This window comes from Fukomys damarensis, unplaced genomic scaffold (assembly GCF_012274545.1).
Source record: "Fukomys damarensis isolate Sample0158 unplaced genomic scaffold, DMR_v1.0_HiC HiC_scaffold_7, whole genome shotgun sequence".
Lineage (NCBI taxonomy): Eukaryota > Metazoa > Chordata > Mammalia > Rodentia > Bathyergidae > Fukomys > Fukomys damarensis.
This window is the reverse complement of record NW_022900919.1, coordinates 42,485,369-42,497,258: the sequence shown is the minus strand read 5'-3', so window position 1 is coordinate 42,497,258 and position 11,890 is coordinate 42,485,369. Positions and strand designations below refer to the sequence as shown.

The 11,890-nt window shown below is 41.2% G+C and overlaps 1 protein-coding gene and 1 pseudogene across 3 annotated transcripts in view; both read right to left on the bottom strand.

The window, feature by feature from the left end:
* The window catches only part of CUNH20orf194 (chromosome unknown C20orf194 homolog), a 107,465-nt gene that overhangs the window by 71,556 nt on the left and 24,019 nt on the right, over nt 1-11,890 (bottom strand). For all 3 annotated transcript variants that reach the window (XM_019205552.1, XM_019205550.2, XM_019205551.2), the window contains 2 exons: nt 8,868-8,923; nt 3,609-3,744 (listed from right to left, as the gene is read on the bottom strand). In XM_019205552.1, coding sequence (XP_019061097.1) covers nt 3,609-3,744; nt 8,868-8,923 — 192 coding nt within the window. The remainder of the gene's footprint in view (nt 1-3,608; nt 3,745-8,867; nt 8,924-11,890) is intronic.
* LOC104853162 lies at nt 5,151-8,766 on the bottom strand (annotated as a pseudogene).

The following is an 11,890-nucleotide window of genomic DNA, read 5'->3' as shown; positions in this document are numbered from 1 at the left end:
CAAAAAAAAAAAAAAAACCCAGGACAAATACTTATCTGTGGCTGACGATTATAACATCATCATATGCTTATCTTGTGCCATGCACTTGAAAACAATGTACCCTACTGTATCCTTATGAAACTGTTACTCATGCTTAAGAAATTCCCAAATGACCTTGTCTCCTTCCCAGAAATAAATGCTAAGATGCTGATTGGCCTAGCCCATGCCAATCAACAAAACAGTTTGCCCCTTAAGAATGGACATATCTCTTACCTGGCATCCAAGTGGGATGCCCCTATCTTTTAGCACCACTCTGCTGCTAGGATGGCAGTTCTGCTTTCTCTGCACTTGCCACACTTTAAATAAGCTTTTGCTTTGTACTATATCAATCTTGACACTCCCATTTTCTGCTAAGAGTCCAATTCTTTGTTCTTCGCTGGAGGGCAAGGACCCCAATAAAGGTGGAAGGTCATTATGGGGGGGCTCTTAGCCCCTCTCTCAGTTATTTTACTTATTTACCTATTTATTTACTTATTTAGGTGTTTTTCTTTCTTTCGAGTCAGGGTCTCACTATATAGTTCAGGCTGGCCTTGAACTCATGGCGATCCAGCCTCAGTCCCCCAAGTGCTGAGAGATAGGCATGCAACACCATGCCTGGCTAGCCATAGTTATTTTAAATACTCTGTAGGGCTAAGGCTATGCTCAGTGGTGGTAGAGCACTTACCTAGCCTGCTTAAACTGAGCTCCAGTACCCCCAAAGAAGAATATAAATAATTTGTCTGAAAATTCTAAAAACGAATCCTATTTGAGTCTGGTTCTAATGGTTGTATTCTCTCTCTCTCTCTTTTTTTTTGGTACCAGAGTTCAAACTCAGAACCTTGTGCTTGCAAGGCAGATGCAGTGCCACTGAGCTAAATCCCCAGCCCTCGCTCTCTTTTTTCAGACAGTCTTGTTATGTAGTTCAGGCTGGCTTTGAACTTGAGGTGACCCCTCCTGACTAAGCCTCCCAAGTGCTGGGATCACAGGAAGCTGAGTTCTCTTTCCATACAATGCTTTTTCTTGCCTTTTAGCATGCCTTGTATTTTTTTGTTGAAAGCCAGATATAAATGTATCAGGTAATACGAACTGAGATAAACAGGCCTTTCATGTTAGATTTGATGCTAATCTGGCTGGGAATTGGGTTCTGTTTAATGTTCTCTGTAGGTGTAGCTAAAAGTGCCAGTGGCTTTACATTTTTGTAGCACACACTAATGTCTGTTTGTTTGTTTTTGAGACAGGATCCTGGGTTTAAGACTGGCCATGAACTTGTTTGGTAGCCTATGCTGGCCTTGAATTAAAAATCCTCCTGCCTCAGCTTCCCAAATGCTGGGGTAATAGGCCTAAACTGCCAGGCCTGGCTTCCTGTAGTATTCTTACACAACTGTGCCTTGTAGCTCTTTTGCAGTAATTACCTGCCATTATATTGCAGACCTGTTGGGGTAGTGCTAAGGTAGTTGGAGAGGGGAAGGATTCTATAATCATATGATTAAATTTTAGTCTATTAGTGGGTCTGAGTTTCTGGGATACAATCTTCCCAAGTGAAAGGACACTGATTTTCACTTATCCTTCTTTTAAGTACAGGGACAATTTCCAAGTCTTTTATATGTCAGAACTGAAGCTGGAAGTCTTCTCTAAAGGCTTCCTCTAACACTGCTTCAGTGGGTGAGCAGAAGGACTTACCACCTCATCACTGCCAGGCAGGAGTTAAATCCAGGTTTTCATGGAGTTGCTACTATGTGTGTGTTCGTGGTGTGTGTGGAGGGGGGCGGTCAGTGGGAGTTTAGATTCCCCAGGATGCCTTCGCTGATACCCTACTGGCTTCGGAGTGTGACAATCACTATGAATAAGAAGGTCTTGTTTTTGGTTTTTACAGTCTTTTTTTTTTTTTGGTACTGGGGATCGAACTCAGGTCCTTGTACTTGTGAGGCAGGTGCTGGAACCACTGAGCTAAATCCCTGGCCTTGGTTTTTACAGTTTTAGGAATTGAAAACAGGGCTATTGTGCTGAACTAAATTCCAACTTCTTTTTGAGACTGGTCTTACTAGGATGGAGGCGGCCTGTTAATGCTCAGTAGTGGTGTAGGTCTCTTGTGATACTGCATCCAAGGAGAGGCCCTTGTTACTGTGGATGTGATGATGGCCAGGCTCCCCACTCAGCCTCCTCTGATACCATCCTGAGAAGAGTGAGGGAGGGTATACCTCAACTTCAGTCTGGCAAGCATGGATGTCTAGGCTCTTCATTCACCCATGGGCAGGGCAAGAGCAGGAAGCAGGTTTTCTGTGGGGTTTCCACACAGAAATTATCTAAAAGCTTTCTGTCCATTTTTTTTTTTTTGAGACAGGATCTTGCTATGTAGCCCCCAGCTGCCCTTGAACTCACAGTGATCTATCTTTCTGCCTCAGCCTCCTAAATCCTGGGATTATAGGTGTGTGCCACCATATCTAGCAAAGTTTTCTGTCTTTCTTGGGCCTCTGAATAACTCAATATTCTCCAGTATCCAGTTTGGATACAAGGGAAGAGGAAAGCCCAGAGAACTCATGCCTATCTTCTTTATTTGGTCCTGACCAGTCTGCTTCCTACTCTCCACCTTCCAGAGTCTTTGCGGGGGTACCGGGGATTGAACTCGGGACCTTGCACTTATGAGGCAGGCGGCAGCACCACTGAGTTAAATCCCTGGCCCTGCTTATATTTGTTTTATATGAAATGTGCAGTTTTTTGAAAACATGTGCAGTCAACTAGTAAGATTACAGAGAGAAGCCTGCTCCATCTAGTATTTTCTATATATTCTAAGAGTGTGTGGGTGACTAAAATGGGGTTTGAGCCCTCCCTTTGCAGAGCAGCAAGATCCTGACAACACATACATTCTGGGAGCCCTATATCCTGGGTTGGCTTGAAGGAAGATCTGGGTTCTGAGCTCAGAGAGACTAAGCTACAACTGCTTTGGTCTTATTTTCTCCAAATCCAAATGAAAAATAATTATAACTACCACCCTAGCTTTCCTTATTGCCAGAACATTTTGAAAACATTAAAGATAACATACACTTTTAAAATCATTAGACTCCTATATGAAGGTTTAATGTTTCCTATAAAGAATGTAAAGGATGGCTGGGTAAAGTGGTGCATACCTATAATCCCAAAAATCTGGAGGCTAAGGCAGGAGGAATCTCCATGAGTTCCAGGCCAGCCTAAGCTACACTGACAATCTGACTCAGGAAAAAAAAGAAAGTAAGAAAGAGAATATAAAAGACAATATAATCAAAGCAAAAATCTTCCTGCTGGCACTCTCAATAAAAGAATAATATCATCAAGGTCTACATCCTTAAATGTAAACAGGACATAATAAAACTAGGCTTAAAATTACTATGTAGTTTGAAACTTTTTTTCTTTAAGTTTTTCTAAATTAAATATTTTCAAATCATATCCAGTACTTTAAAAAATATAGTCAGTTTCTAATAATTTCTTTTTACTCCCAAACTTCACAGTCAAGGTTAAATCAAAATACTAAATAGAAAAGGTTCCTTTTCCCCAGTAGCCCTTTCAGCCAGTTTGGTCATAAAGTTAATTAAGCAACAGGCAGTCCAGCTACTCACCATGTGTTTGGCAAAGCTCCCACCAGGACCAGTACTGCGTACCAGGTGACCTTCAGAAGGGAAGTTAAAGCTGCCAGCATTCAGGTTTTCTCGTGTGGAGTGATTACCAAAGAGAACAAATGGCTGCCGATTAGGGCTAGAACAGCAAATTAAAAAAAAAACCACATGATTAGAAGAGATACCGAGCCAGGACAACTTCATCAGACCTGAGTAAGTTCCAGGGGTTTTCTGATTGATGTCCTGTAGCATGAGCAAGGTAATCTATCTAAAGTTCCTGGTGGGGTGGGAAGGGATCAGATCTCTCTGCCTCTTCCTAGTGACTTATAGGGATCAGTCATTTTGGGACATAACTATACTCATGCTAGGTTTGTATTTTCAGCTTGTCCTCCTTTTTGAGAGATCAGTCCCATAAATTTGCTGTTCATGATGAAGTGATGGAGCAAAACCCTAGCTTTAAATATAGCATTTTTAAAAAAATAGCATTTTAATGGGAATTTTAATAGTAATTGTAATACACAGACTAGAAAGACAATAGCAGTTACCAGTTCCTGAGTAACCTTCCGGAGGGAGAAGAGGGTTGCACATAGTCTCATTTTTACCTCTAAGTGCCCTGATTTCACCACATGTCCAATTCATCCACTTTCTTGGCAGGACTCCACCACCTTCCCATTTTCTGCTTACAACTCAGCCCACTCTGATCAAACTTTCTCAGTCATTTCATTCAGAGGGTTTTGGCAAAAGTCACCAAGTGGGCTGGGGATTTAGCTCAGTGGCACTCTATCTGCCTTACAAGTGCAAGGTCCTGAGTTTAATCCCTGGTACCAAAACAAAATAAAATAAAAGAATAAAAATAAAAAGTCACCAAGTTAACGCAATGGACTTCTGCTTCCTCACCCTCTCAATTCAATAAACCTCTTGAAAATCTTTCTAATTTATTATCTGTTTCTCTCCAACCATGTGGCCACAATCCAAGTTTGTACCGCCATCATTTCCTCCCTGAATAAATTAAAGATTTCCTGTTTTCCTGGATCCACTCAATCTTTATAATGTATTTTACAAAAGTAACAATAATTTTTAAACATGCAAAGCATATACTGCCATTATACTATACTCAGGAGAAGGGCCTTGCACATGGTCACCAAGAACCCGTATGCTGGGATATGGCTCAGTGGAACAGTACTTGCAACAAGAACCTGTGTGGTCTGCTCAGCTCTATGGAAGGTCACTCTCCCCAGCCAAGCTCATCTTTTTATGTTAGGACCTTTGCTATTCTCCTTTCTCCCGATTATCTCTATTCACTGTTCATGTCAAGAGGCCAGGCTCTCTAGCTAGTTTTCACAGTATCACATGTTCTTTTCTCTTTTAAAGCTCAGATTTTTTGTTTTGTTTTGTTTTGTTTTTTTTGGTACCGGGGATTGAACTCTGGTCCTTGTGCTTGCGAGGCAGGCGGCACAACCACTGAGCTAAATCCCCAGCAAGGCTCAGACTTTGTAATGATTTCTCTCTCACTCTCTTTGAACCAAAAAGCAAAAACCCTGCTAAGCTTTATTCAGGTAGTGAGGGTTACCGAGGGTACACCTAACCCTGTGTTGTGCCTCCCCATCCTCGCTGTCCCCTTAGAACCTCCAATCTCATTTCTTGTTCTCCTCGCCACCCCTGGTGGCCTGGGAGGTGAGGTGTTTTGGATGGCTTCAGTATTAGGATCCATGCTGGGAAGGTTCTCCAGGACACTCTGAAGGAACCTGGGATTCTGCATAATCCTTCTCCTCCTTGGCTGATTAGAAGTGTCTATAGCTGAGCTAGCATCCACGTTGGCTGACTCTGCCTGAGCAAACGCTGCTCTCTGCAGGGACACCTTGCATGGCATAAGTGATCTGTTCTTCCTCAGTCATGCTGCTCAGGTGAGAAAGCCCGGTGCAGCCAAACCTTGCTGGCTGATGGTCATCTTCAGTAGGGTGTCATCTGAGTTTTTGGTCCGAATGCTAGCAATCCCAGCCTTGGCTAGAGAAGCTGTGGCTGCCCTTCAGGCCTCTTCCTTCTGCCACTGCCACTGCCCTCCATAAAACGTGAAGGGCCAGGGTCAGCTCAGGATCAGCACAGGGAACCACTTCAAATTCAAAGTCACTGGCACCAAGCCTCAGCATGGCACCACCTTCACTGGCCAGAATGGGAGAACTGATGAGTGCATGGGCCAAGCTGGGGCCAGGAGGCACTGCCACTAGATGAGAGCTGGTGCCATCTCTGCCATTCAGTGTGTTTAACGCAGGCTGTTAGTCTCCGTGTTTGCCTCCTGTTCCCCCAAATCGAGGTCAACATTCACTTTCTCTTTCTTTCTTAAGGTGTTTAGTCAGTTTTACCGAATCCTTCTCATTGTCCTCCATGGGGCTCCCCACAAAGGCAATGATGTGTATCTTGTGGCTCTTTCCCCGTCTGTGCTTCAGAGCCAGGAGGGCCACGTGAATAACAGCACAGAAGGGGATCTTGCCCTTCGGTTGGACAGTGTGAGCTTGGAGAGGACATGGCTGGTGTCAAGGGAGTGTGGTCAGCACTTCAGTCACTGGCCAGCGTGATGAGGCTGTTCTTGGGCTTGCTGCTGGTCTCTGAGTGACACTATGTTGACAGCGTCCTGCTGGGCCTGCAGCTGAGTGGGCAGGAAGTCGCCACTATGCACATACTCACTCTTGTCCATACAAATCACGGTGCTTTCGGACACCACCTTCCTACTTTCCTATGATTTCTCTTTTTTTTTTTTAGTATTATTTTCCATTTTTTAATTACTATATGTTTGCAGTATATAATTTTACATTCCTGTAGGGAGTTGGTGCATGTACACAATATATCTTTATTCTTATGTCCTCTTCCCCTTTCTTCTCCCCTTCCCTTTATCTCCTGCCCCTTTCTGCAAATATATTTCTCTGTGAAGTTGCTGACTGTCTTTCTGCTCTACCACACTATAAATTCCAGGAGAGCAGAGACTCTATTTGTTCTGTTTATTTTTAACCATGTAGCTCTCTTCCTTGGTATGTCATATGGTCTCAGTAAATATTCAACAAGAGAAAGGCTATTTTAAAGAATTTAAAACAAAATAAAAAATTTTTTGGTGCTGGCGATTGAACCCGGGACCTTGTGCTTGTGAAGCAGGCAGGAGAACCACTGTTAAAGAATTAATTTTGTTTTTGTTTTTGTTTTTGTTTTTTGTTTTGTGAGACAGGGTCTCACTATGTAGTTCAGATTGATCTGGAACTCACTATGTAGCCCAGGCTGGTCTTGAGCTCACAGCGATCCACCTGTCTCGGCTTCCTGAGTGCTGGGATTACAGGTGTGTGCCACCACACTCAGCAGAATTGATTTTTTTGAGATAGGGTCTCATTACACAGTTCAATCTGCTCTTGAACTCATTAAGTAGCCTATGCTGGCCTCAAACTCATGGCAATCCTCCTGCGTGCTGGGATTACAGGCATGTGTTACCAAGCCAGAACCAGAAAGAAAAAGAAAAAAGAAAAAAAATATATTTTTTTTTGTTTTCTCTCTTTAGTACCAGAAATTGAACTTAGGATCTTGTGCACGCCAGACAGACGTGGCACCACTGAGCTATGTCCCCAGCCCAGAAAGAATATTTTAAAAGATTGCTTCTTATCCTTTCCTTACACTTTTTTTTTTTTTGCATCACTAGGGATTAAACTCAGGACCTTGTGCTTGTGAGGCAGATGCAACACCCTGAGCTTAATACCCAGCCCTTAAACAGTTCTTAATGTGCATCATGTAGAAAATGTTTTGCATTTCACTTTATTCCTCTTAAAAATATACTTAAGTTTTAGGCAAATGTTAAAAATAAACATGATTACCAGGTGTGATGAAACACACCTGTAAAACCAGCACTCAGGGGGCTGAAGCAAGAGGATCACCAAGTTTACGGCCAACCTTCGCTCATAGTGAGTTCAAGGCCAGCATAAACTACACAGCAAGATCCTGTCTCAAAAAAAAAAAAAAAAAAAAAAAAGTGATTTCTTCTGGAAATCAATGCAAGCTAAGTAATGCTTTGGGCACAAAACTATAAGTCTAAATTCTACCATAGTAATTTGCCTCATTATTATTAGACTGGACTAGTGCTGTGGGAAGAAAAGAGGAAAGAGCCATCTCCTCTGTTCATCAGAAGAAGCACCTCCTGCTGATTGTGATGAAAATGCAGAAGGAACCACTTTTGAAATGTTATTATTCCCACCTTCCTTTTTTTTTTTTTGCTGTGGAGTTCAGATTGGCCTTGGACTCACAATGTAGCTCAGGCTGGCTGAGATCTCCCTATGATCTTCCTGCCTCAGCCTCACAAGAGTTGGGATTACAGGTGTGTGCCACCATGCCCAGCATGATATACAGTGTATTAACTATTGTTATTCTCTTATCATTTTGTTATGAAATTGTTTCATTTTTTTTTCATTAAAAAAAAGAAAAACACTAATGTAAGTTTTCAGGAAATCAAAGAAGTAATTCTCATCTTTTCGGATGCATAGTGTTAGGCTAAACATTAATCCTGGTAAGAAATTTATTTATTTATTGTTTGAGACAGGTCTTGCTATAGATGAGGTTGGCCTTGAACTTACTGTGTAGTCCAGGCTGGCCTTGAATTTGTAGTGATTCTTCTGTTTCAGCCTCCTGAGTAATGAGATTACAGGTATGTGCCACCACACTTGGTGCTATCCCCAATTTCTTCAGGAGGCTGGCCTTCACCAGGGATCCCTCTGATGCCCGCACAAACTTTTGCTGCTCCCCTGCTCAGCTTTGGATACTTTATTTTGTCTTGCTTTCCTGAGCTAAGGATGGAATAAATATTCTTTTCTTTAGATTTTGGTAGGATATAATCTTTTAAAAACCACTTCCCTGGCCGGGCATGGTGGTGCATGCCTGTAATCCCAGCACTCGGGAGGCTGAGGCAGGAGGATCACTGTGAGTTTGAGACCAGCCTGGACTACAAAGTGAGTTTCAGGTCAGTCTCAACTATATAGTGAGATGCTGTCTCAAAAAAAACCAAACCAAATGGAAAAAAAAAAAAGCACTTCCCTATAAAACTACAGAAAGATAAAACTAATACATAAATACAAAAGCAGTGAAACAAATTTACAGAGGATAGAGTTTTACCCTTTGAGGACTGAAGTTGATCCATTCTCTTGAATCAAGCTTCTGAACTTGGATGTCCCCCTTTATCTACCTCTCATCGACTGTTTTTCTCTATTACTTTTCATTCTTCCTCCCTAGGAATCTTACCTGTTTTCAGTTATATGGCTGGAGATCATTCCATGACTGAAGTAACTTCTGAATGGCTAAAAACAAGTCAACACTGTATATGAGATCACAATTTTGTAAAATAATCACAAACCCCTCACATATGACCCCTCACGTACATATACTGCATGTGTCAAGGAAATGTGTAATGTGTTTGTGGGCACACATGAGGGAGGTGGGGGAACAGAGAGGTTTCTGTAGATTATTATAAGAATGCAGAAGCCTAAGTGTGGTAGATAGCAACATGAATTTTGGGGACAGGTAACAAGCAAACAAAATATTAGCAAGGAGGGCTGGGGATTTAGCTCAGTGGTGCCTCCACCTGCCTCACAAGTGCAACGTCCTGAGTTTAATCCCCAGTATAAAAAAAAAAAAAAAAAAAAAAAAAACACACAAGGAAAAAAGTGCTGTAAAAAGAAAATAAAGCAAAATTCTTTTCACGTTCATAGTTTTTAACTACTGAAAGAAAACTGGACTAACTACCACCTATGGTCCAAATTGCTATCTCTATGGAGATCTTATATTTTTTCTATTTAAATGTTTTTTCTATAATTCCAATAAATGATTATATTACTTAAAATATGCTAATTTAAAATGTGCAATGAGGGAGAACTGAAGGAATGTAGTACACCGACTTGAGCTATTACGTTTCTGCTTAGTAAGTCTTTTTTGTCTATGTCTTATACTCTAACTACTTTTAAAATTACAATACAGAGTGTATTTTTTTCCTTCGAGACAAGGTTTCAATATGCAGTTCAGGCTGGCTTTGATTACCATGTAGTCTAGGCTACCTTCAAAGTTGTAGTGATCCTCCTGCCTCAGCCTCCTCAGTGCTGGAACTACAGGCTTATGCCACTATGACTGGCATGATATACAGTATTAATTCTCCCTTTCCCTTTCTCTCCCTCTCCCTCACTTTCTTTCTCTCTCTTTTTTGAGACAGGTCATGCTATGCAGTTCAGGCTAGTCTTGAACTGACTATGTAGCCCAGGCTGGCCTCGAATTTGCAGCCACCCTTCTGCCTTGGCCTCCCAAGTGCTGAGATTACAGGCGTGCGCCACTACATCCGGTCTTCTTATCTTGTTAAGAAATTTTGTTTTATTTTTTCATTAAAAAAAAAAGTACATTGATATAAATTCAGGAAACCAAAGTCATTCTCACCTTTTGGATGCACAATGTCAGGATAAACATTAATAGAAAATTAACATGCAGATTTTATTGCCAAAAGTTTAGAAAATTTCAAAAAGGCAATTTTATTTTCCCTAACGAACACCTACACTAAATCTTTTTTCTATGGTACATCTATAGACTATATATGATAGTCGACTACCAGACACATAGTTCTCTGTTCTTGGAGATTTATACTGTTATTAACTTGTCTATATCAAGAATAATACTGTAATGAGCCAGGTGTGGTGGCTCACATCTGTAATCCCAGCACTCAGGATGCTGAGGCAGGAGGGTCACCTTGAGTTCGAGGCCAGCTTGGGCTACATAGTGAGTTTGAGGCCAGCCTGGACATTGTACAACCCTGTGAAAATGAAAAAAAAAAAAAAAAATGGGGCCAGTGATTTAGCTCAGTGGCGCCGCCACCTGCCTCACAATAAATTTTATCTGCATAGCCAGGTGTGGTAGTGTACACCTGTAGTCCCAGAACTCTGGAGGCAGAGGGCAAGAGGACTGCTCCAAATTTAAGGCTAGCCTGTGCTACACAGTGAGTTCAAGGTCAGCCTGCACTACAAAGTGAGACTCTGACTCAAAAAACCACAACAAAAGTAAATAAATTTTAAAAATCTTATCTGCAGCTATAATTATTTCCCAAAACAGCTCTGGAAATAAAATTATATAATATAATATAATATATAATATAAGTTGTTTTACAAAGCAGTTTTATCAATGTACATGCCTACTCACAGTGAGTAGTACTTACCTCTAGTCTTATTACCAGCACTGCCTATGGAATGGTTTAAGTAGATTTGTCAAGTCAGTGAAAAATGGTACCTCACTATTATCTTATTTTATAACCTTTTACTTTGTTTTCCTCAGTACCGGAGATCAAACTTAGGACCTTGCTCTTGCAAGGCAGGCACAGCCATTAAGCTAAATCATTGGCTCTAACCTTTAACTTTTTTTTTTTCTGGTACCAGAGATCGAACTCAGGACCTTGTGATTATGAGGCAGGCGGTGGAAACTTTTACTTTTTAATGCAGAATATTTTGAATATGTTTGTAGCCATCTGAACTTTTTCCTTGTTAGTTATCTGTTTTTCATTCTCTATTGTCAATAAGCATTTTGGTGCTTGTTTTATTGATCAGTAAAATCTATTTTAGGTTAAAATAATAATAACTACAGCCAGGTGTGGTGGCACATGCCTATAATCCCAGCACTCAGGAGGCTGAGCTAGGAGGATCACTGTGAGTTCAAGACCAGCCTAGACTAAATAGTGAGGGCAGTCTGAACTACACATTGAGACCCTGTCTCAAAAAAAAAAAAAAACAACCAACCAAACAAACAAACAAATAATAACTACAATTGGGCTGGGGACATAGCTCTGTGGCAAAGCACCACTTGCCTGGCAAGTGCAAGGTCCTGAGTTCAATCCATGGTTCCAAAAACAAAATAAAACACCACCACAATTTACCATAGGCTTGTCATGTAAATATGAAAGGCAATGAAATGAATCATCTCAAGAAACGCTAATAACAACCTAAGAGGTTCATGCTATCACTGTCCCCTATGTACAGATGCACTGGTAAGACACAAAAGTGGTCAAGGTCAGAAGCTAGTGAACTGCACAGCTGGGATTCTAACTGGTCAATCATTTTGGGGAAAATCTATAAAATTAGATCTATCTCTCACATCACACAAAACTTCTATGTGGACTAGGGATCTAAACATAAAAATTTAAGCCATGCAGTACCAGGGGATGGATATTCTTTTTTACGTGGTTCTGGAGATCAAACTCAGCACCCTGTGAATACTAGCTAGGCAAGCACTCTACCACT